At 52.1% G+C, this 25,241-nt stretch overlaps 1 protein-coding gene across 1 annotated transcript in view; it reads left to right on the top strand.

Annotated features, from left to right (window-relative positions):
• The first annotated feature begins 16,402 nt into the window (after nt 1-16,402).
• The window catches only part of cicb (capicua transcriptional repressor b), a 32,725-nt gene continuing 23,886 nt past the window's right edge, over nt 16,403-25,241 (top strand). Inside the window, exon 1 of the mRNA XM_036538643.1 lies at nt 16,403-20,186. Coding sequence (XP_036394536.1) covers nt 16,565-20,186 — 3,622 coding nt within the window. The 5' untranslated portion in view covers nt 16,403-16,564. The remainder of the gene's footprint in view (nt 20,187-25,241) is intronic.

Below are 25,241 nucleotides of genomic sequence, written 5' to 3'. Positions count from 1 at the left end.
GGCCGGACGGGGGCGGGGGCGAGGTTCGGCCGCCCCTGCATGCCTTGTCCCGCCAGCTCTGAGCGACGGAACTGAACCTGCGCAGTCTTGGCACGTTGGTCCTCTCGGGTGGAGAGAAGAAAAAAACAAGAGGAAAACACCAAACGATGAAAGCTATGTGAGCACTAACTCAAACTCAGGCGACTCACTGACTCTGTAAGAACTGTCCTTGGTTTAAAACCCGCCTCGTTTTGGCTTAACTGTGTAAATGCCAGCAAATTTCAAACACATCATGTTTCAGGCTTAACCTTTTTTTTTTTATGTTTTATTTTTTTTTTTGGAGAAAAAGGATTTTCTGCCCTTTTTAACAGACTGAAGACCAAGCATCACAATGATGGGAATGCTTTCCCCCTGTAGTATAGAGGAACGGTGAGGTTAGGGAGAGATGGAGGGAGAGGGAGAGAAGGAAAGGGAGGCGAGGCAGAGAGGAACAGCAGAGGCGTTCTGGAGAGACAGAACTTGAGTGAAGGGCTAGAGAATGCGTGATACAGAGAAGAAAGGGAGAGGAGGTAGAGGGAAAATGAGGCAGGGACTGAGAGGAGGGCAAGGGGAGATCATTGCCAGCATCACACCGCTGTCAGCTCAGGGAAGCAAAAAGAGGTCACGGATCGTTTCTCTCGCTGACGTGAAGGCGCGAATCGGCGGCCGCAGGACGCCGGCCAGTGGCGGGTCGGTGCCACCCGGTCACCGTACGCCAGCTTTCACTCTCTGGTATTCAACTCGATCGTCTGATTAGCGCTAAATAAACCAGCAGCATATTCTCTCTCTCTCACACACACACACACACACACACACACACACACAGACATGCTCACGCGTTCCCACGATGCACCACACCGCCTTTAGCTCCTTTGCCCAGCATGTTTGGCCTCTCTGCAGTGGAGAGGGCCTGACCTCGGAGACCTACCCGAGACCTGGACCAACCTTGGAGGCGGAGAACATGTGAGAACTGCAAGCGTGGAGTTCTGGGGAGACAGATGTAGACCTCACACACACTGCCTCTTATTGCCTTGTTTTTATAGCATGTAAAAATCGAATTTTAAAAAAAAATCCAATACTGAAATATACACAGACACTTAAACTATACCTTTATATATATATTATATTATATATTAAATATAAATATAAACGGAGAGATAGATTTTAAAACTAGAGCATTTAAAGAAATTAATGAGATTCAGGATTTTTTGTAAAAAAAAAAAAAAAATTGAGAGGAGTTTGTCCTCTTACTTTTTTGGGATGAGTTTAGAGGGTTTGGGGCTGCAAAGGGTTAACGGGGAGTTTTTTTTTATTTTAATCACGTCAAAATACTTTACAGGGAAATGAGAATGAGAGACAAAACAAACGATGAATGAAAAAGACTCTCCGAACGGAGCGCATGGGCAGCAGGGCCCCCTTGCCCCATGGGTTTGGATGGACCCTTTTTTTGGCTTGTCTTTTGTCCCCAGCACCCTCCCCCCCCCACACACCTCTAGCCACCAGCCACCAGCCACACCCAGCCAACAATTGCTGCTGCTGTGTTGAGGGAGAGACTGTCCTCACTCCCACCTTCCCAGCTCGTTTCACCTTAACCTTTTTTTCTTTAAGGGGGAGGGGGGTGGGAGGGGGGTTTCAAAGGGGAAAAGTAACTGGAAATTGTATTTTTCTGAGCTGAAACCAATTAAGAAATTTCCTCTGTACTAAATGCTAACGTGACAGCGTCTCGGGGTTCAGGAAAGGATGTGTTCGTGACCCCCGGCTGGAGGGGCTGGGGGTGAGGTGGGGGATGCCGGGGGGGGTGGATGGCGTAGGAATTAGATGCACATGAGGTCTGAAACGTGACACCCCCCTCCCTGCGGCCCGCGGGGCGAGTGACTTCACCGCGCTAAGCTGCTTTTGTGCGTGGCTCTGAAGACACGCAGGCATGCTCGGGATTGCACGTCCGCGGGGGTATTCCCCTGCACAGGTAACGTCCACCGTCTGTCAGAGAGACATCTCTCCCACGGCATTCTGGGAGTGTCGCGTTGTAGAACTGAGCCGGGTTGGTCCGGGCGGTTACACGCAGTGACGGACTGATGTACCGAAGGGGTTTTTTTTTTTTAACGTGACCCCCCTGCCTCCTGAGCCCCGCCCCCCCTTTTTTTGCCCTTTGTCTGTATTTTTAACTGACAGCTGCCTTACTACTTTTCATATCTTAAAAAAAAAAAAAAAAAGACACACTTGATATTGCCTGTGCTGTCCGTCTCTCGCGCATACCTGGCTGTTGCTTTCGTGTGATCCGGCTTGATGGAGATTAACTGTAGGGAGCTGTGTTGGGGTTACGCTGCACCTGGGGTGTCATGGCAAATCCCCCCCCCCCCCCCCCCCCAAAAAAAAAAAAAGGAAAACAGCAGTCGTCACCTTTCCCCTTGTACAGTAGGAAAGGAGACTGACAAGAGGTGCTAACAGAACAACATAGCACGGGCAATACAGACAGATGACATTTCTTTGGCAAATTAATTTTACCCCCCCCCCCTTTGTACTTTTCCTTCTGATGATGTCAATATTGCTGTTTATTATTATTGTTATTATTATTATTGTTATTGTTGAATTATTGACCCTCTGTCCCATCCCCCCCCTCCCCCTTTCGAAAATCTCTGCTAGCTCAGTTTAACGCTTTCCTGATGTGTACATCACTTTCAATGACATGTTTCTCCCCCCCATCTCTTTTTTCTGTGTGTTCCTTTCAGCATCCTTTCCTTTCCAGTGTAACCTTTACCTTTGTAAGATAAGAGTGTCATTGTAAATCAGTTGGCCGGTATTATAATGGAAGGATGGCAGTGGAGTGGAGGAGTGGGGTGTATGGTGGGGAGGAGGGCAAATTTCTTATGGGGGGGGACTTTGATTTTATCTCTCGTCATGTATTGTAATTTTTATTTTATAATGTTACTTTTCTCTTTTTTCTCTTGTATATTTTTCATTTTTGGGGATTATATCGTTTAAAAGAAAAAGACTTGTATTGTTTTTCCGTGTAAAGGTGTCCCCCCTTCTCCCACCTCCCTCTCTGCGGTTATATAACACTCAAACGGAGGGATGAGATTTAATACCATGATGTAACATTGAAACTTCTCTTCTTTGATTCTTTCTTTTTTGTGTTTTTTCCAACTTGTAATTAAACTGTAATCAGGGTTAATTAAAATTGGTTAAAAACCAGCGCAATGGCGTGCCCGTCTTTCTTTGTGGTGTGTGTGTGTGTGTGTGTGTGTGTGTGTGGTGTTTGCCGTCTTTCCAGATTGCTCTCCATCACGCGCATAAGGATGTCCTCCAGGAAAAGGCAATGTAAACAGAAGATTATGCTTTCATTCCACCATCTTGCGATGCTAAGAATAAATATTAATCTCCTCATCGGTTCGATGTGTGTCACCCGGTTGGTCGGTCGTGTTTTCAGCTGCCGTTCTTAGAAAAAAAGAAAAAAAAAAAGGGTTCTACAGAAAGCACGTGCTGCGTGCGCAGAGAGTGGCGGTAATCCAGGCATTCTTCACGTCCTTGTGCTACCTCAGATCCCCCCCCCCACACACACACACACACCCGGTGTCACAGCTGCCGGGTTCACACTGCGCAGAGCGGAGAGAGGTAGACCGCAGTAACCTCACCTCACTCGCTCACCACTTCCCCGCTCTCTCTCATCTGCGCGCGCTTTCGTGGAAACCGGCCGCCCCTCTCTCGGGTACGGGAAGAGCGGCGGCGGGGTGCAGCGCGGTGCAGAGCAGCGCGGCGGTGCAGCAGCGACGCATTTGCACCCCGCCACATCCGCACAGCCCAGGAGAGAGCGAGGCGCTCGCATGCAGCCTGCCGACAGACCTGCCGCCGCGCGACACCTTCATGGCCCCCGAAGTGTGAACGAAAGAAAGAACCTGTAGCACAAATGGGATTAATGTTACATTACATTAGTGTCATTTAGCAGACACTCTTCCCCAGAGCAGCTTACATAGGTCACAGTTTTACATATTACCCATTTATACAGCTGGATATTTACTTGGGCAATTGTGGGTTAAGTACCTTGCCCAAAGGTACAGCGGCAGGGCCCCAGTGGGGAATCGAAGCGGCAACCTTTCGGTTATGAGCCCTGCTCCTTACCACTATGCTACACTGCCGCCCGTCATGTGATGATGAACGTTATTCTTGGGTTCTGTGTGATGAATAAAACTCCTTTTAACAGTATAGATAACTTGTTCAAGAGCACACTCAGTTTTTTCACATTGCTCCTGTAGCTGTGGAGTAAAGTCAATGAAATAGCAATGTATATTTGTGTAAGATGAAAGTGATTTCTTGCGATAGTTGAAACATTTTGCAGTTTTTTTTGTAATTATTGAAGACAATTTCACTGACTCGATGACAACCTGGGTAAATGCAGACTCTCCTGTTTTAGAGTGACACTCAAAACTCACAACCCCCACAGAGAGAATGACATGCTGACAGATCCTATGAAGATCAATGTATTTGCACACACAACCTAAAATTTGACAATTGTCTTGAAAAATTACCAGACTGACTTATGACATGATGCATTGTATCGCTGCGTTTTCAAATGCGTGACCATTAAAGCGCCTCTACAGTAATCATACAGCTGGGAATACTGTGTGACGACCATTCAGGTGTGGTTAAAAAAATCTGAACTGAATGCTAGCACTAAAACTTAAATTCTTTTAACATCCAGGAGCTTTGGACGGCTGTAAAATCTAAATTTTGGAAATTTTCGAACACTTCTCTAACTCTGAGCGAACAGTAAGCAAGGACATTGTGAAAGTAGAGAAACCTTGGATAATGGCAGGAAACCCTGAGAGTACACCCCTTTGGGTGTTTATTTGAGAGCTATCCCCCTCTGCTGTTCATAATGGGTACTGCAGGTACCACTGCAAACTATGGAACAGTTCTTCGATGACAACACTTTCTTTGTCAAAAAGGAGTAAGAACGAATTTGTTTCCTCTCAAAAATCCAAAATGGGTGTTAACGTAAACTGGGGTATGACATCAACTTCATCTGTGGTGAACAACTGACCATCAGCTTGGCAAAGATAACAGAAGTAAAGAATATATACACACCATGTGTTCTCCAAAAACTCAGCCGTGGCATTTGTATGGCAAGACCTAAATAACTCTGGACAGAGCAGAATTTAAAAAGAAACAAAACTGTTTTCAAATGGTTAAACAAAATAAAAAACTTTTGAATGCTGGAAGCAGAGTGTTTGCATGTGAATCTGTACAACCATTTGAATTATAAATATCTCAACTCTAAATACTCCAATCACTCCAGGCCCAAGACCAATACCAATCAAACTGGCACATAACATTTTACATATTTCTTTCCTGCTCTGCCACCAAAATACAGTTTCAAACAGCATCAAACTACACACAGGACAAGCATAGCTGCTACCACTTATAACCAACTGGGCTCGTCAGAGAACATGCGTTATTGATTGCACTAACAGGCAACCAATTATCATAGTGTTGTCAGGTATTAGAATTACTGATAATCAAACTATAATAGGTCAATAATACCAAAGAACACTGAACATTTATGAACTTTATAATATATATATATATATAATATATATATACACATACAGTTGATACAACCTTGAGGCTTTCTGTTAATGCAGACCAAACCCCATTACCCGGTGAGTTGCGTTTGAAAATGTAGTATTCCAACTCATTGACAGATAGAGGGCTCTACACACGGGAAGTATCTTGTGGACTTACAGATGACATTTTGTGGCTCAACAGCTGCACTATATAGGGTTACAGGGGACTGTATGTAACATACAGTAGCTTTGGTATGGGCTGTGGCAGCTGGTCTTTATTGTGACCTCAAATTCTACATCATTTTCCCACATACTTTCATTAGAGTTATTATACTGGCACTATGACATTACAAAATGGGAACTCCAGCCCAAGACATCGGCTTATTTATCAAACTATTTTTGGATTTGTCAAAAAAGACATTGAACGTGCAACGGGTGGAAAGTAAATTCACAACTACAACAAATATGGCGTGGGCCGTACAACTTACCTTTTACGCCTTATTGAAGGCAAGGTGAAAAACAAACAGCCTGGTTATAAAATGGCTGCTGTAGCATGGTCTCAGAGCAATTAGTCATGGTTCTCCCCAGCAAAGGCAGTATCACCCACACAGAGCCAAGTCGTACAATCATCAGCCCTGAATCACTGTATCTCTGCGTAACGTGTATCATATATCAAGTCAGACAGGCTTGCCTAACCTGCGGTATCTTTCTTTTTTTGTTTCTTTTTCGAAACAGTATCTGTTCGATTGGATCATTTATCAGGTGATATTAATCCAAACTGCGGTGCCCTGGGGTTATTGGGGATGCTGGTGATTTAGAGAGAGTGGGGGGAATGTATGAAAAGGGGTCGGGCACCTCGGACACGGGATCCGCGGCGTAACTGTGCTGGAATGCAGTGCTGTGAATGCTAGAGGTAACCGGAGACCCCCCCCCCCCCTACATGCGGAGGGAGGGGACCGGGAGGACAAAGAGCGCCCCCGTCGTCCCCTCCCCCGCCTCTGCCCGGGGCCCCGGGGCCTGATGGCGGGAGATGGGCAGGGCTCTGGACCACGGGACCGTGTGCCGGGATCGGTGGGGGGGCACTCGGGCCCTGCTTATGCCCCGGCGCCGGAGGACCTGCTGCACATCTGGAGACCAGCTGCTGCAGAGCGGAGGCGTGGGAGCCCCCCGAAAGCCTGTCTGTGCGGGTGAGGCGGTTACCGAGGATGGGTGTGTGTGTGCGTGTGTGTGTGGTGATGAGGCAAGTTTCTTTCTAACTACTGTCCTACAGGTTTCATATGCCTGGATGTACCAGCAAAATCCCAGTTTGTTGTTAAAATATCACAGTTAAACAACTGATTAAAAAATACCTTCTTCAACTAACATCTCGGATACAACTACCACACACCACATGGCAGCTCATAAATGGTATGTGTATATATTATTTGTGGTAAGTTAAAAAAAAATGGTTCTGGCAGGCACCCTGTGTAGATAACGTAACCCCTGTGCATTTCCAGGCAGTGTGGAATGTTTGCTTGACTGCTTGTTTGAGATAACCTTCAGACCCCAAGGGCTTGCTTCTTCCTACATGTGATTTCCATAACTGAGCAATGACTGGCATGCTCTCAGTCCCTTGATATGGATAATTTGTGGTGAAGCATGCCAGCACAGTCCACAGGCATGAAATCGGCGTTCTGGTGAGACATGGACAAAAATGCTATGCTTGGCTTAAGGTTAACCAGGGATCTGTGTTTTCTCTTCATGTTAGAGAAAACTCCTTTAAATCTGTAGGAGTTTTAGTCTATGGATCTAAGAGTTTGTCTGTCTGTCTGCATAGCTATCTTCTTACAGAATCAATGCAGTTTATGAACAGCCATCCATTTTTCATGAGGGGAACATTGACTGTTGAATGCTTTACTAGCATTAGCACTCCTGTTGCTTCCAATATTACCAGTGCCTCTCAGTCTGCTTCAGACGTTCCTCCCTCAATTCTTATTACATCAATTACGAAAAGTTCTTAAACATGAACAGACATTTTCTCTGGTTTGCTTCATGTCACTGTCTTTCTTATCTGCCTCTTTGTCTCGCTATCTGTCTATCTCTCCCTCTTTATTCTTTTACTTCATTCGCCTCTCAATTGCTGTCTGGTCTCCGGCAAGCGGCCGGCCAATCAGACGGCATGTCGCTCGGCAGGGGGGCGGCTCTGTGACGGTTGACTGACAGGTGAGCGTGGAGCATGCTGAGAGGGGCTGTTGCCGGGGCATGGGTGAGGTCAAGGGGTTAAACTCCTGAGGAGAGAGTGTGGGTGAGAATGATGCTAATAAGGCAGGGGGGAGGGATTGCACAACTGTGTCATCAGCCAGGGAGCAGTATGTCTTTAAGGGTGCTGTGTGGCTTAGCTTGCTGAGTCCGGAGTGTATTTCATCTGAAAACACCGTGCCTAAGGCTGTGGGAACACACTCCTATGTTCACAGAGCCATACACATACGTTTTCAGCGACAGCCCAGAAAACCCCACCTTTGAAACTTTTACTGCGTGCATCATTTCACATCTTAGCATTCATGAAAATCTTTCTCATCGGATATTTTTCATTACTGACCACAGAATACAGAAGGGAAAATGCAAGTACCATTATTCATATGATTCAATCCGGCCTGACAAACAAAACCTCGATTTCACACGACAATCAACATTGTGTGGGTTGTCTCATTTTTTTCTAGGACACTTCCAATGTATCAACTTATATAATACATTAATATTTAAATTCGGTCACATTAATGTCATTAACGCTGTTATTGGAACTAGGGCTTTATCCATCTTTTACATCTCTCAGCTTTTTACCAACCTGTTCTGTACACAGGCAGTTTGAAAACTCTGGTCCTGTAATCGCATTGTGGAAGTTTTCATGCAAGAAGAACCCTCAGTGATGATACCACCCACTTTCAATCACTGAGATTAAAAATCATGCATTGAAAATTTCCTGGTAGTTTCTAGTTGTTTCTGTTCAATTTATTCACCGCTGGGCACAAACACGGCGATACTCCAGGTCCACGGAAAGGAAGTGTTGCTTGGTGGGCCTTGATGTCCACACCAGAGAGCAAAAGGTCAGCATTTGACTGACTGACGGTTGCACCGTGAGAAAACAATCATCTGTGTTCTTGTCCTGGCTAATCAGTCACTTCTGTCTCTCAGACAGGGGAGACTTCCAGAAGGAGACTGAAGTTGCCAAAAACAATGACACCTCTGCACTTCTTTACACCTTGCCTCTCATGCTGTACAGGCAAGCAGATTTTGATTATGGCAATTTTTGCTCAACCGAAGGTTGTGTATTATTCCTTGAATATGTTCTACTCTTATATTCTTTGAAACTTCCTTGTACTTTTTTAAGAGTAAGAACTATTTCATTTGGAATAAGTGAGTAGTTCTGCGTATTGTCTTGCATGTAAAATATTCCAGACTAGACCGTCAGTAATGACAATGGTAGTGAATCCTTTCAGAGTGATTTGGTAAGTGTAATAACGCTGGAAACTCAATTTCTTTCCTGGAGGAACCTAAGACTGTGGGAACAGCTTCCACCCAGTGGCTTCCCTCCTGTACCACTCCATGTTCAACTTGTTGAACTGTGAAACCATGGAAACCCCACTGTCAGCATTCAGACATCTAGAAATTGTCATACAGCTCTAGCTTCAAGAGCATAATTCAGTGATGTAACTATAACATCAGGTATTACAGCAAATTCTAATTGATTTTTGTGTCATAACCATACCCATACATTGTGTTTAGTCAAGTACAAAAGCATGCAAACTGAATATTGTTCAGAAGAATAAACATGCTATTGAGAAATTAAAACAACAGTAATATTGTCAATGAATATGAAGACACACATATCTTCCCTGTTAAGTAGTGTCTAGCAGGTCTTATATTAAATCACACCAGGCGCATACGATAGGAGCATCTGCCAATAACAAAATGTGAATGCATCCAAGTTTAACGTATTTCTACAGCGGCATTTCAAGGTAAGTACACACACACACACTTGCACACATATAAAATGTGACTTACTACATTTTTGTCGTTCACAAGACACAGTCTAGACAACGGCCACTAACCTGTAAAGGGTTCACCTTTTGCCCGGTACAATGCCTTGACCCAGTTCAGCTCCATTAAGTGTCATTGCAGGTTTGGAAGGCATTACAGCATTTCTACAGTTGTGTGCAGTACCGCTATTTCACCTGTAGATGTCTCTCCACCTCTCAAACTCTCTTTGAAATTCCTACTCTGCTGTAAACCCGGCGGCTTGCACTCTCTAATTCTGTACGTGTCGCGCATTTGTCATTCAGTTTCTTGCACTCGATATGATCCTTTTAAATGGTATATAATGGCTATATCCTGAATTACAACAATCTCATGTTGTTGCAAAAAAAAAAAAAAACATTTCATGGGACACAGGGGGCGCTGTACTGTGCATCTGGGTGTTGCTACCCATGTTTCGCCCTGTACGTGATTGTCTGCAAGAGTAGTTATATAACTATGAAAGTGCTTGCATGCGAGGTAGATCAGCCCCCTGCCTCAATCTTCATTTTAAATAGCACGGAGAAATGGCATCATTAAGATTAGTTGCTGAGATTCTACAGACATTAAAGAAAGGAAACACAAAGGCGATGAAAGAGAACAAAAGACATTCCAATCAGGCACACTCATCGACGTCATCTATATTAGCGGCGAGCATTTATTCGATTGTTCTGCAGAACTACTCAGCTATAACACAACTGGCCTTTTCCTAAGTAAACACGGGGTTAGACGAGTTTACTCCAGACCACGCCTCTTCGGTCCAGCTGGTGGCAACATGCGTGATGACATCACCGTTGTACCCGGCCATTGGCTGGGGCACCATCTATCACTCAGCCAATCGCTGGGTCGCACAGTTACGTCGGCTGAAACTTCAAGTCAGGCAGTGTGGAGTAGGTGGGGCAGAGCCGCTGCCGACGTCAAGGAGAATCGCTATGAGCAACGTGATTGGCTGGAGGGGGCGAAGTAAGGGTCTGTTGCTGAGAGAAAAAGAGAGAGCGACGGAAAAGACGGGAAGAGAGGAAAAAAGCGAAGGAAGGAGGAAAGACAAGTGACACGCGGATGGGAGACGATGCGTGACATAAAGTAGATTGAAATGCTGTGTCATATATTAGTGTCAACACTGTCCTTGGCCTCAAAATCATCAAAATGTAACTTTGAAGGAAAATGCTTCAGGTTCTCCTCCCCCTTCCGATTCACTTGGCACCTCACTCCCTCAGGGCCATGTCTGAATTGACCAAGTCGTGAAAACTAGACGTGAAGTTGTAGTCTTTGCAGCAGGTGCCCGAGAGTATCGCCAATGGAGTCTTGTAGGCTAACGCACAACAATTCCCAGAATGCATCGTGGAGCCGGGGGTGGCACCTGCGCGATCCTTTGTGGTAAACATGACCCGTTATCGATGAAGAGGGGGGTTTACATTTTTTGATAGGCTACCGGCGTTTTCGGCACTCCTCTGTGCCCGCCCACTCCCTGTTCCTAAGCTTCCTTGTGCGCTGATTGGATACTGTAAACTTTGTCCGAGGCAGCGGCTCGGACCTGTCCCCCAGTCGCAATTCGCCTGGGATGCCTGTCACTCAACCGCACTTTGACAGCCGGCCACGCCCTGTACCTTCCATTCTCCAAACGATTGGCTACTGTACCTGTCATTGATTTCTGATTGGTTAGACGGGCCAGCTGTTAGGGGTTCATTCACCATTTTGTGACTGTAGTGGTAAAGGGACTCAGATAGTTTTTTCCCCCTCCTTTGAGTTGCTGTGAGGGAAAAAAAGACATGTTTTACGGAGGGAAAATAAAGTGAAAGCCCGGACAGACAGCAACCATGGACGGCAGTAGAATTTTATTCCTTTTCGCATTAGCCACTTCAACTGCGAACAGCACCGTAAATCTTTCTGTTGCCAACTGAATCTTTCTGTTGGGGTGAGTTTACTAAGCGAGTTTATATTTCTCTACTCAAGCTGTCTTGCTATCAGCTACTATCGATAGCTAGCTGGCTGTATGTTTGCGGAGCTGTTTTCCCGACTGTCTCCGTCTGCAAGAAAATGCAAAGAGAGAAATAAGTGTCGAGGAAAGGAATGGAGAGAGAGAGAGAAGCGGGAGAGAAAACGAGGGGAGGAGAGGAGGGGGTGGGGGTGCACAGTCTAAACTTTGTCAAATGTTTTAACGGCATAGTTAGCGAGCTAGCCAGTTCGCTAGCTGGCAAGACACTGCTCGCCACCGCGTCGGTGTTTCGACTGGCAGCAATAAATGTGACTATTTGCAGGTAATAAGCGAGCTACACCAGTAAAAAACGACACATACAGCTAGTCAGCCAGCGACACACACGCAAGACGCACAATGACAACACACACAAACAACAATTAATACGATTTCAATACTGCTGCCGCTGTTCTTTTGCTGTAGGTATGTGCTTGTCTCTTGTGACAGCTGTTCTCTAGCAGCTAAGCCATCTAAACACTGTCACTAACACTGTCCAAAACTACTTATCTAGCTAGCGAGTTAGTTAGCTAGCTGCTGCCTACTACTATCAGTGTCGCAAATACTACTAGCCGGATAGCCAGCTAAGCTACTTCTACGACCCGCTCAGCCCAAGTCAGTGCTGATATAAAACGGAACTTTTGAGTTATTCGGGGCTCATTCGGTGTTTTCGGGGACTTTCTCGGTTATTTACGCAGGCGCCCGGCGACGTTTCGAGGCTTATTTGTGTTTACAGAGCCGTGTTTGGGAAGAGAGAGGCCTGTCTGTTTGGGATAAGCGTCACTCGACCCTGGCGGTTGTGCTGCCGCTTTTGCCCGAGCGCCGTGCGTAGCCTGCTCACACTCCATTGACATTGTGGAGCGGTGCTGGTAGTACTACGGCCAACGCTACTATGCGGACACCCCGACTGTACGAGCCACTTTCCGAAACTGGTCCTCAGCTGTTTCACAGCAAAGCAGCGCTCGCACCGTCTATGGCTGTCAGCACTGCAGCAACAATTACCCAGCATCATTTGCCTGTAATAAATTTCAAGAGTTTTGTGATCATTTTCTGAATAAGATGACACTGTCAGCCAGAGCAGTCTACACGTACGTGCAGATGATCTTGGAATAGCATTGATTGTAATGTAATGTACTTTCCTCCTTTACTGGTGGCATTTCCAGGTTATAGATAGAATTGATTCTGTGAAAAAATAACCAATACTTTGTTACTATAAGCTCCTCAGCATTCAGTTGCTACTGCTTTAAGCTCATACTTAATGAAAGCAATCCTTATTAATCACAAAACTGTGATCAGTGTATCTCCTGTGCAGCTACACCAGCTTCCAGTTGGCAGTGCTTTTCCCCGGGTTAGTATCAGAACTAGTCCCCAGCCTGTTAAGAGGGAGCAGCTCAGTAAATGACAGATTGAAATCTCTAATTGTTGCCTATTATTGCAACTACATTACTGTGAACGCCGCCACTGTTGCCAGCAAATTGGTGCCAGTGTTGCTAATGTCACAGCTGACATTTTTTTTTAATATCCTGCCACGGCTCATGCCATCTCTACAGAGCTACTGTCTGAAATCTGAAATCTGCCTGAAATATCAGCTGATAGCAGCACCGAAAGTCTGCCGTCCTCTACTACAGCGAGTAGTACAAGCATCAGCACTGCCTTTTTTTGTGTGTGTGTGTGTGTTGTTTGTTTCATGTGCGTGTTCCCCGGTGACCCAGTTAAACCACGACTAACCTGGCGTTACGGCATGGGAAACTACACAGCGCTCTACACCCACATTCCAGCACAACGCACTTCCTTTGCCGTTGCAGTGCAGCAGTCCACTGTCCACTGTTTTTTTTTTTTAATTTTTTTTTTTTCCCCGTGCCCTGTTGTACATGCTGGATTGCAGTGCACAGTGCACCGCATGGTGTTCACAGGCAAAATGCTCAGATAGGCTCGGATAATAAAAAAACACCATCGCATATGGTGGTTGGTGGTGGTGTGTGAACAGCTCGGCGCAGCGCATTACACCGGGAGACTCCGTCCTCCTCCGTCACGGTGCCGGTGTAACGCTGCCTTCCTTCCCCCCCCCGTTCTCCTCAGCATTCTGACACTGTGGCACGGTGTGGTGTAGTGTAGTGTAGTGCAGTTCCCGCACTACAACGGGCATTCCGCGTCTCCTCCTCCTCATCAGTGTCAAGGCCTTTTTTTGCTGTTTTGTTAGTGCCCACTTTCCGTGCGGGCGTCTGCGTCCGATCGACCATCTCCCGGAAACACACCTGAGCCCCGATAGGCCGGGAGCTGTGTGCTTTCCTGTGCCTTTGCCCTGAAAAGCAGTGTGCCTCCCGGCCTCGAGCAGCAGTGCATTTATGCCCCCGGGTGTTTTGCCTGCAAAGGCCTCGTTTTTGGTGTGAGAGAGACAACCATATTGTTAGCATTGCAGCCATAACGTTGAGCTATAAATGCCTTTCAGGCATTATGACTGTTAGCGCCTGGCTCGGTCTACCACAGACAGAATCGGTGTATTACAGGCGCCGTTACTTTTTGTTTGGTTACACTACATTTTTGGCTTTATTTCAGTTTGGGGGAAAAATGTGAACATCGTGATAATTTACTGCCTTTCCAGTAACAGGGCTATGAAGTGTGTTTATTTTATTTAGCAGTCCTACAGAAGGACATAAGCTTTATCAGTCTTAATTAAGTAATCGCCTTGCTTTGTTTTGGAGGTGGTGATCCTCAAGGTCAGATGTCTCTGAAGGCGCTGTTTTTGTTGGAAAATCGAGGGATGACCAGTGCTGTGTTTTTGCAAACCTAGTCTAATGACCAACACTATATGGAGATTACCTGGTGCATGATAGCAGTGGTGGGGTCTTATACCCTTATGGCAGGACTGCGAGATATAAAGATCTGACCGGGATAGTGACCTTGGTCTGAGAATAAGGTGGAGATGAAAACCACGTAGGTCCAAGGCTCAGGTCACGACGGAGATGCCATGGCGTATAACGAATGTGTATATTAAGCCCGGAATATGAGTCAAAACCTAACCGACGCTGTGAAAGCGAAACCATGACCGAACACATTCCGCGAGACTGAGTCCACGGCGGTGTCACTTCCTGGGGCTGGAAATGAGCAGCGTTCTAACCCTGAGAGCCGGTGCGTGGCCCCTGCCGGTGCGTGTGGGCCCTGCGGCTTCGGCGCGAGGCGGCCCCCGAGACGCTCACACGGCCCGTCAGTCTCTCCCATCGTCCGTTTGCCGTGTAATTAACCCGGGTCGTTTGTAACGCGGGCTGCGTGAGAAAAAGGCAGGGATTAATGGGGGAAAACTTGTAAGAGATACTGAGGGGACATTGGAGGGCGGGGGGGGGGGGGGGGGGGGGGGCGAGAAGGGGATGATGATGCGGGGAAGTTAACAGAGAGAAGCGCAGTGAGAAAGCGAGAGAATGGCGAGGGAGGAGGAAGTGGTGACGTCGAGCGAGGCTGCGATTGCCACAGCAAACAAACAGTTAAAGCCCGGTCACCAAGAGAAAATGATGGGGGGGGGGTGGGGGGCGTATTAAAATGATGGGGTTGAAGAATTCCCCCACCTCCACTCTCTTCGTCTAGGCCAGGAAATGTATGTGTATGTGTGTGTGTGTGTGTGTGTGTGTGTGTGTGTGTGTGTGTGTGTGTGAGCGCGCACACGCGCCTCTGTACATGTCTGTCTGTACGCCAGGGCTTGCTTTTTTTTTTTATTTCCAATTTGCGTACATTGTTATTGTACTCTGACATGCCAGCTTGTACTAAAATTGTCCCTTTTAGCTGCTAAAGTGGGTGTATATTTGTGTATGTGTGTGGTGTGTGTGTGCGTGTGTGTGTGTGTGTGAGAGAGAGAGAGGGAGTCTGCTTATGACAGAGTGAGGAATATCCTATGGTCTCCACAGTACACGGAGTGCCGTCAGGGCGGACGAGACTCCCCCTGTCTCTGTGGTCCGTGGGGTCCCTGTCTCTCCATGTGAGACCCCCCCCCCCCCCCAGCCTGTCTCTCAGCTGCAGGACCCTGGCACTGAATCACGCTTGCCGGCGCTGACACCGGCTGCTGGGTGGGAATAAAGATAAAGACGCGTTCTCGCCGGGCTCCGTGATGCGTTTGGCGGAGCCGCTTGTGCTGCCAGCCCGCGTCTCGTGCATCATGCAGCGCTGCATGCGAGAAGACGCAGTAAATGCGAGGAATGCGCATCTGCGCCGAGTGGCGGGCGATCAGAGCACCCGGGCTATTTTAGGTTCAAATCTCGCTGCTTTACCGTGCAGCACCGGTGTGGCTGGGATTGCACGGTGTTGGTGCATCTGGTAGATATTTCACTTGTTAGCAGTGCAGCTCGGAGACCCTGGATAAGCGTGTCTGCCAAGCAAACTGATAATTTAATGTAAATAATAATTATTATAAAATTATTATTATAAAATTATTATAATAATAATGTTAGGATTATCTCCGTGTGCATTTGCACTTTGCATTGAGGGGCTTGTATCTGAGCTTTTATCTGAGTAATCGATTGTATCTGAGTGATTGAGGTTGTGACATTGGAGTCTGCTTGCCTGTGCCTCCGTCTGAAATTTTCCTGTGTATACTTTTTTTTTTGCTTGTAACTTGTCTGCATTCCTAGATCTACCAGTCAGGCTCTGACGACCTAACCACGACTCCTAAACCTGCGTATCTGTATGCCTCTTGTTCGGTGTTACGGTTGTTCTGCATGGTGCGGGATCACAGCACAGCACAGTGTGTTTAAAAATAAGAGCCGTCCATCTCTCTCCTTCTCTGTTTTTTGTAGTTTGGAATAAGGAGGGACAGACAGAGAGAGAGAGGGAGGGAGAGAGGCCGCGCCAGGAAGAGGAAGAGGAAGGAGGAGTGGAAGCAGACCGCGCTACCGGTACAGAGAGGGCAGGAGGAGCGCAGAAGGTGCACACAATAAAAAGAGGAACGAGGAACGTGCAGAGTAAAGAAGGAAAAGGGATGAAGCCGCTGAAAAAGCAAGGGGGCCGCTCCCCTCCGTCCACCCGGGCCAAAGGGGGCAAGAGGCGGGGGGCGGCCGAGGTGCCCGCGGAGGGGGACAGGAGGGAGGCGCAGGCCGCGGCACCGCCCGCCCCGCCCGCCCCGCCCCGCCGGCAGACATCGCCCGCGCCCGACGCCCCCCGGGAGGAGCCGGCCGACGGGGACAGGGAGCCGGGCCCGGGGGAGAAGGCAGAGGACGGCAGGGAGAGCGCGAAGGCCGGGGGGCCGCACAGCAACAGCAGCAGCAGCGGCGGGGGCACCGCCAGCGCCGGCAACAGCCCCAACCCCCCCTCCAGCCGCAAGACGGCCACCTTCAAGGCCCGCGTGCCCAAGAAGAAGTACACCTACGAGCACTGCGCCGGCCCCGCCCCCACGCACAACAGTAACTATAACAACAGCGGCGGCGGCAGCAGCAGCAATAGCACAGGGAGCCAATCGGCTGCCCCCAGCGCAGCGGCCAGCGAGGACAGCACGGACGCGGACGCCCTCAGCCAGAGCAGCGGCCCGCCAGAGGAGTGCGGCGCGGGGGCGTCCCAGGACAGGGCGGGGGCCGGCGGGGGGCACGAGCCGGAGCGGGGGCCGGAGGGCGAGGGAGACGGGGAGGGCGCCCCCAACTCGGTGCGCTCCTCCTCCACCGACACGGCCAGCGAGCACTCCGCCGACCTGGAGCCGGCCGACCCCCGCGGCCAGCCCAGCCCCCCCCTCGCCGCCCCCCCACGCAGCCCCCGCCCCGGCTCGCACCCCAGCCCTGCGTGCTGGGACGGGGGCCTGCCCGGCGGCCTGGAGGACGCCCTCGCCAAGGGCCTGAAGAACCAGCGGGTGCTGGCGCGACGCCGACGGCGGTCCCGCCCAGGGGAGGGCCCCGAGGGGCCGGACGGGGACGCGCCGGGGGCCCCGCCCTCCCCCGTCTTCTGGGCCGGGGTGGTACGGACGGTGAGCGGCGAGCAGCGCAGCATCGGGGTGCAGCTGAACGGCGAGAGCGCGCTCCGCCGCTACCCCTTCAGGGGCGGGACGTCCCGCGCCGAGCCGGTGGACCTGATCCTGGACGCCCCGCCGCCCGGCTCTGCCCCCGTGGCGGTAGGAACGCGCGTGTGCGTGCCGTTCGGCGAGGGCGGGGGCGAGGAGGGGGCGGGGCAGCTGTTCCGGGAGGGCGTGGTGTCACAGGTGGACCCGCACCCCGCCGTCTCCTTCCCCTACCGCGTGATGCTGTGCGAAGACCGGCAGGTGCTGGGGGACAGGGGCGCGGGGGAGGAGGAGCGCAGCCGGGCCGGCGCCCAGGCCGTCTGGGTGTCCCGCCAGAGCCTGCGCCTGCTCATCCCGCCCTGGGAGCTGCCGCAGAGCGAGGGGGGCCGGGAGAGGGAGAGGGAGCGGGAGCGGGACCGCGAGCGGGACAGGGAGCGGGAGGAGATGGAGGTGGAGAGGGAGGTGATACAGCTCAGCATCGGCATGGCACTGGGGGGGGTGGGCGGGGGCAGGCTGGGCTGCGGGTTCCCGCCGGGGGGGAGCGTGGCCGGGCGCCACTTCGGCGGCCCGCCCACTTCCTCGTCCGCCTCCTCCTCCTCCTCCGCGGCGGGCGTGGCCGGGAGCTCAGCGCAGGGATTGGCTGCGGACAGAGAGAGGGAGGGAGAGCGGGAGAGGGAGAGGCAGAAGCAGCCGCAGACGCCGGACGAGGACATGGAGGTGAGCCGCTTCAGCATGGCCCCGCTGCGGGAGGGCGGGGGCAAGCCCGGGGGGGCCCCTCAGCACCGCCACATCCTCTCCAAACCCCCCGGCTACCCCGGCCCCCACCTGTCCGTGGTGCGGGGCATCAGCACGCCCCTGGGGGCGCATCTCCTGTCGGGCCCCCAGCCGCCCCCCTCCCCCGCGCTGCTGGGCCCCGAGGTGGGCATCGCGCCCCCGCACCTGCCCCCGCTGCCCCCCTCGGCCACCGCCCGCGCCTCCCTGCTGCCGCTGGAGAAGGCGGCCCCGCAGACCCCCACGCCAAATTCCGGCGGCCCCGGCGGGGGTGGCTCCGGCTCCACGTCCTCCTCCGCCTCCTCGTCCCGCTCCCGCACCCCTCTCACCGCCGCCCAGCAAAAGTACAAGAAGGGCGACGTGGTGTGCACCCCCAACGGCATCCGCAAGAAGTTCAACGGCAAGCAGTGGCGGCGGCTGTGCTCCCGGGAGGGCTGCATGAAGGAGTCCCAGCGGAGGGGGTACTGCTCCCGCCACCTGTCCATGCGCACCAAGGAGATGGAGGGCGGGGGTGACCGCGAGCGGGGCGGGGGCAGCAGCTCGGGCACCGTCACGCCCTCGGACCTGCGCGGGCTGGGAGGCGGCCGCGCCAGCAGCGAGTTCGACTGGGACGACACGTCGCGGGACAGCAGCGAGGCCAGCAGCCGGGGCGGGGACTCGCGGCCGCGTCTGGTGCTGCCGTCCCTCCTGCCGCAGGACTTCTCCCGCTTCGACTTTGACGAGTGCGAGGCGGCCACCATGCTGGTGTCGCTGGGCAGCTCCCGCTCCGGCACGCCCTCCTTCTCGCCCGTCTCCAACCAGTCGCCCTTCTCGCCCGCCCCCTCGCCCTCCCCGTCCCCGCTGTTCGGCTTCCGGCCCGCCAACTTCAGCCCCATCACCGCGTCCCCCGTGCTGCCCCCCCGCCGGCACCGCCACCTCAGCGGGACGGGCGGGGGCGCCACGCCCAAGCTGGCCACGGAGCGGGAGCGGGAGAGACACCCGTCGGGCGTGCTGCCCTCCTTCCACACCAACCTCACCTTCACCGTCCCCATGAGCCCCAGCAAGCGCAAGCCGGACGCCCCCCCGCCACCCCCGCCCCCGGCGCAGGACTACCCCAAACCCGAGCTGGAGCAGGGCGACGCTGGGCTGGGCCTAAACCCTGCCGCTTTCCGGGTGCTGTCGCCCCAGACGCAGCCGCACGCGCCCGCCTTCTCGCGGCCCCGTGGGGTGGCCACGCCCTCCAGCCGGCCCCCGTCGTCCAGCGCGGCCGCCTCGCCCCCGCCCATGCTGGTATCGCCCACGCCGCCCTCGCCCCTCCCCCGCGTGGTGCCTGTATCCCAGCAGCCCCTGCGTGACTCGCCCGTCATCGTACGCAACCCCGAGGTGCCTCTCGCCAAGTTCACCGAGCGGCCGCTGGGGCGGGGGCCCGGCGGCGGGGGCGGGGGCGGGGCCGGCGGCGGGGGCGGGGCCAGGGGCGCGTCCCGCTCCAAGGAGCACGGGCAGGCGCCCCAGCCGGCCGCGGGGCTGCAGGTGCCCGTGCCCATCAACGCCGCCGCCGCCACCAACGGCGCCGTCCTGCTCCGCAGCCCCACCTCCGCCCTGGTGCTGGTGTCGTCCGCCTCCTCCCTGCCCCCGGCGCCCCCCGGCCTGCCTGCCCAGGCCAGCCCTGCCCCCGCCACCGGCCCCGCCCTCACCGGCTCAGGCTCCGGGGGGCGGGACAGGGGCGGACACGGGAGCGCCTTCGCGGGACCCCTGCAGCAGCCGGTGCCCTGCCACCCCTCCCCCACCGCCCTGCTGCCCCTCATCCTGCCGGCCGAGTCCCTGCACCCCGCCCCCCGCAAGGACATCATCATGGGCCGTCCCGGGACAGGTAAGAGCCCGGGGAGGGGGGGCGGGTGGGGGGTGGAGCGGGCAGAGGAGGGCTCAGTGGCTGATCTTATACACTGAAAGCATGCTGTGGGAGACACCAGAATAAGATACGCAGTAAAAACACTGGGGGAAAAAAATGACAATTCAGATCACACACAGGGTGATTAAGGATATGATTGTATCTTCCCTGGGGGTGAATTGGAAACAGCGTCTGGACAGGCAAACTTTAAGAGCAGAACCATTTCTCACGGCTGGGTGTGACTGTTTGGGGACAGGGACCGATGAGCCAGCGGGGGGGGGATGCCGGTCTCGGGGGGGGGGGGCGCTGAGGAATTTCGGGATCTTGGAAACACTGAGCAGCCCACAGGAAGAGCGCGTTTGGGGAAATCAGGGTTTTCGTTCGTTAAGATAAACCGAGCCCTTGCGGAAGAGAGCGCGGTTTCGGCGCCTTCCCCTGCAGATCGGTCTGAGGATGGCGATTTAGCCGTTGCCAAACGATTGATAAAAAAGCATTTCTTCATTATGAGGTGTGAGCTATTCTTAGGCCTTCCGCGGGTCCCCTTTGTCTCAGGAAAGGGTGGGTAGAGGCCCGGTGTGGTGAGAAGCTGCAGTTGGAGGAGACGCAGCTGCGTCCTCTCCGGCAGGAGGAGTGGGAGTCGCCGCTGTGAAGTTGCCGTGCGGCAGTTGTGAACGTGTGTGCGATTGGGCGTGGGTGTGAGCGGGATTCGGTACGATGCCGTGCCTGTGTGGGCACGCGCCGAGATCGCTGCCCGGGACTCGGTGAGAGGGAGACGCTCCGAAAGGCCCTGAGAGAACCCGGGCTCTGCAGCGCTGGGGTTACACCGCGTGTGTGTCTGTGTGTGTGTGTGTGTGTGTCTGTGTGTATGTGTGTATGTGTGTGTGTGTGTGTGTGTGTGTGTGTATGTGTGTATGTGTCTGTGTGTCTGTGTGTGTGTGTGTGTGTGTCTGTGTGTGTCTGTGTGTGTGTGTGTATGTGTGTGTGTGTGTGTGTGTGCGTGTGTGTGTGTGTCTGTGTGTATCTGTGTGTATGTGTGTGTGTGTCTGTGTGTATGTGTGTGTGTGTGTGTGTGTCTGTGTGGGTGTATGTGTGTGTCTGTGTGTGTCTGTGTGTGTGTGTGTGTGTGTGTCTGTGTGTGTATGTGTGTGTGTGTCTGTGTGTGTGTGTGTCTGTGTGTCTGTGTGTGTCTCTGTGTATGTATGTGTGTGTGTGTCTGTGTCTGTGTGTGTGTGTGTCTATGTGTATGTGTGTGTCTGTGTCTGTGTCTGTGTGTGTGTGTGTGTCTGTGTGTGTGTGTGTGTGTGTGTGTGTGTGTGTGTGTGTGTGTGTGTGTCTGTGTGTATGTGTATGTGTCTGTGTGTGTGTCTGTGTGTGTGTGTATGTTTGTGTGTCTGTGTGTGTCTGTGTGTGTGTGTGTGTGTGTGTGTCTGTGTGTGTGTGTGTATGCGTGTGTGTGTGTGTGTGTGTGTGCGTTTCCAGCATGTGTCCTCCCAGCATTTTTGCGCTGAACTCTGTGCGTGTGAGTGCTGCCAGCGTGTGGTTGGATTTTAAGTGGTGGGAGGGTTCCACTTGCGACTCAGCAAAAACTGAAGGGAGACACTCGAAAAACTGACTGGCGGAGACCTGCCCAGACATGCAGAGAGAGAGAGGGAGAGAGCGAGAAGGGGAGAGAGGGGGAGAGAGAGAGAGAGAGAGAGGCAGGGAGAGAGGGACAAGGAGAGAGAGAATCAGTGGGTAACTGGAGACGCTGCATGGCTTTTTGTTGTTCTCACTGAGAGTGACGGAGTAAGCAGGCTTACTGAGGGACAAGGAGCGTTTTGGGACAAAGAAGTAAAGAGAAGTGGGGCGAGCTGGATTTGCCGAGACCTCTGAGAAGGCGGGTCATCATGAGAGGAATGAGGAAGAGGGGAGGAGTTTCCTGCACTCCTCTGCCTCTCCCTCCCTCCATCTCTCTCTCTCTCTCTCTCTCTCTCTCTCTCCACACTCTTTCCAGCCAGTGCAGGAGGGCAGGCAGTTGCTGTGTTTCTTTGTCTCCAGTCTGCGGTACAGCTGGCTTGCACCCACACAGCGTACACTCACGTGCACACACAGGCGCTCCCGTGCCCTTACATCCCCTGGGTGTCAGCACACCTTTACGCCAGACGCACATAAAGATACGTGGCTGTGAACATGGTGTGATCCGCTGTGTCTACAGCACAGATAGTGTGAAGGGCCTGAGTGTGCAGATCAAAGTTCAGCCTGTTCTGTGTGGTGAGAGGCAATCAGGGGCAGTCTGTCCTGCAGTGTGACATCTTTACAGAGGCTGTCTGTCCTGCAGGGTGAAGTCTTTACAGTGGCAGTCTGCCTTGCAGGGTGAGGACTTTACAGAGGCTGTCTGTCCTGCAGGGTGAAGTCTTTATAGAGCGAGTGTATGCTGTATGGTGAGGTCTTTACAGAGGCAATCTGTCCTGCATGGTGAAGTCTTTACAGTGGCAGTCTGCCTTGCAGGGTGAGGTCTTTACAGAGGCTGTCTGTCCTGCAGGGTGAAGTCTTTATAGAGCGAGTGTGTGCTGTATGGTGAGGTCTTTACAGAGGCAGTCTGTCTTGCAGGGTGAAGTCTTTATAGAGCGAGTATGTGCTGTATGGTGAGGTCTTTACAGAGGCAGTCTGTTCTACAGGGTGAGGTCTTTACAGAGTGAGTATGTGCTGTATGGTGAGGTCTTTACAGAGGCAGTCTGTCTTGCAGGGTGAAGTCATTATAGAGCGAGTGTGTACTGTATGGTGAGGTCTTTACAGAGGCAGTCTGTTCTACAGGGTGAGGTCTTTACAGAGCGAGTATGTGCTGTATGGTGAGGTCTTTACAGAGGCAGTCTGTTCTACAGGGTGAGGTCTTTACAGAGCGAGTATGTGCTGTATGGTGAGGTCTTTACAGAGGCAGTCTGTTGTACATGTTGAGATGGTGAGATCTTTACGTTTACATTTACATTTATTCATTTGGTAGACGCTTTTATCAAAGCGACAAGCAAGTGAGGTAGAATACAGGGTGAATCTGTCCTCAATGGCATCTTTAGAGGCGTAGTTTATCCCATATGGTGAGGTCTTTACAGAGGCAGTGTGTCCACCATGGTGAGGTCTTTAGAGATCTGTTGGGGAGCAGGGGAGATATCGAGAATGTGGGAGAATATTTTCTTTAAAAGGCCGTGTAGGAGGGAGAATGAGAGAGAGAACGGACCGGGGAGGGGGGGAGAGGAGGCGAGACTGACATAGACTGACAGACAGGGAAAGTGTGTGTGTGTGCGTATAAGTGTGTGCGTGTGTCCGCACGCCCGCACGCGTGTGTCCGCACGCCCGCACGTGTGTATGAATGAGTGCGCACACGTGTGTCAATCATCAAGCGCCGGAAATGACGTGGTTCGTCTGTTTCCATGGGAATATCACAAACACTCCTGAACACTGCGCACTTACTATAAACTTGCACAATAGCTGCGTTTGTGGTAAATTATAGTTCCTCTTTAATTTACGTTACCTGCAATAATAGAATTGCCAGTGAATGTGAATAAGGCCCTTACTTCTGTATTCATAGGAGAGATGACGTGAAATTATAGACATTTGCAGACATTAATATGTTTTACGATGTTTTGTTTCGTGCGCAGACGGCCCCTGTCCGGTCGTCTGTTTCCCACACTCTGTGAGAGGGTGCGTAGAGCATCAGCTTTAGTGAAGCGGCTAATGTAAGTTCACCGCTTGGGGGCACAGCAGCAGGGCCTCACCCAGGCTTTGACCCCGCAAACCCCTTTCGCTCCACACTCGAGCTCATGCAGCACGGGGGGGCGCTTCTCAGACAGACAGACAGACATGCAGACAGACGGACAGCGCTCGAACCTCAAGAAAACTGACGGAAGAACGGGCAGATTCAGAGCTGCCTCTTCCTCTTCCTCCGTACAGTCTGTATGAAGGACGTTTGCACGTTGTCCCTCACCACGGTGCACTGCAGACATCACTCCGGGCCGCTCCACCCTGTGTCTCCCGTGAGTGACACCTCGGCTCCTTTCAGACAGAGGAGGTGCACAGCTGAGGTTTCCCTATCGTCCCCAGAATTCATACCTTACCACAGCCGCAATCCACTGATTACGGGGTCAGCAGCTCGGTACCGTCCCGGCCTAAGTTCATCTTCCAGTCAAGAATGAAGGGTGTGATGATTCGTGATTAAAAACTGCAAAAAAAGCAGTTCTTGCAGTTCTTGACAATCCTTACTGTATTTTTGGAGGTATGGCCTGAATGTTTTTTTTTCTGGGGGTCACTGCGCTGTCAGGGTGAGCTTCACACTGCTAGATACAGAGCTCAGGGTTTGACGAATGCTTGTCAGTCGCTCTCTGTCTTCGTTCTCCCTCTTTCCCCTCTTCTTTTCCTATTTTTTCTTTCCCTCTTTCATCGTTCTCTCCCGGTCCCAAGTCGTGAGCTCTCCGTTTTTCCACAGATCAGCACTGCCCCCAGGTGGATAGACTTTTTAAGTGCACCACTGTGAAATGTAGGACCGAGCTACTGCACTGGACTCCTGTTATTGAAAATGGCTTTCATCTACCATAGAGTTCAACCATAGAGTTCACCGCTGACAGCCATTCACACATACGGATAGATTCTGATTCGCAGAAAGATGTACAGTTTACTGACTGTTGGTGGTGACTAAAAAGATGAAATCATGTCTCAGCGTCTGACAAGTGCAGCGTCTTTGTGAAGAGTGTGTTTTTCTTAATAAATAAACAATTATAGTTCGCTCGCAGATGCAGTCTCGCATGCGCACACACACACTCACACACACACAGGCCCCCCGCCGTCCTCACACAGACGGCGCTTCTCCGCTCTTTCGTCGGGGGTGCCTCGGATCCGGCCGCCTGGAGCGTCATGAGGTCCGGTACCCGTGGCGCCGTTGCCATGGCAACAGGCAGCGGGATCACATGAGGACTTTTAATTGGACGGAGCGGGGGTGGCGGGTAGGAGGGTGAGAGGGGAGAGGGGAGGGGAAGTGTCCTCACGTTCACTCTCCGGGTTGAGAGGGCC

This window comes from Megalops cyprinoides, chromosome 10 (genome assembly GCF_013368585.1).
Source record: "Megalops cyprinoides isolate fMegCyp1 chromosome 10, fMegCyp1.pri, whole genome shotgun sequence".
Classification (NCBI taxonomy): Eukaryota; Metazoa; Chordata; class Actinopteri; order Elopiformes; family Megalopidae; genus Megalops; species Megalops cyprinoides.
This window is presented reverse-complemented; position numbering and strand designations above follow the sequence as displayed.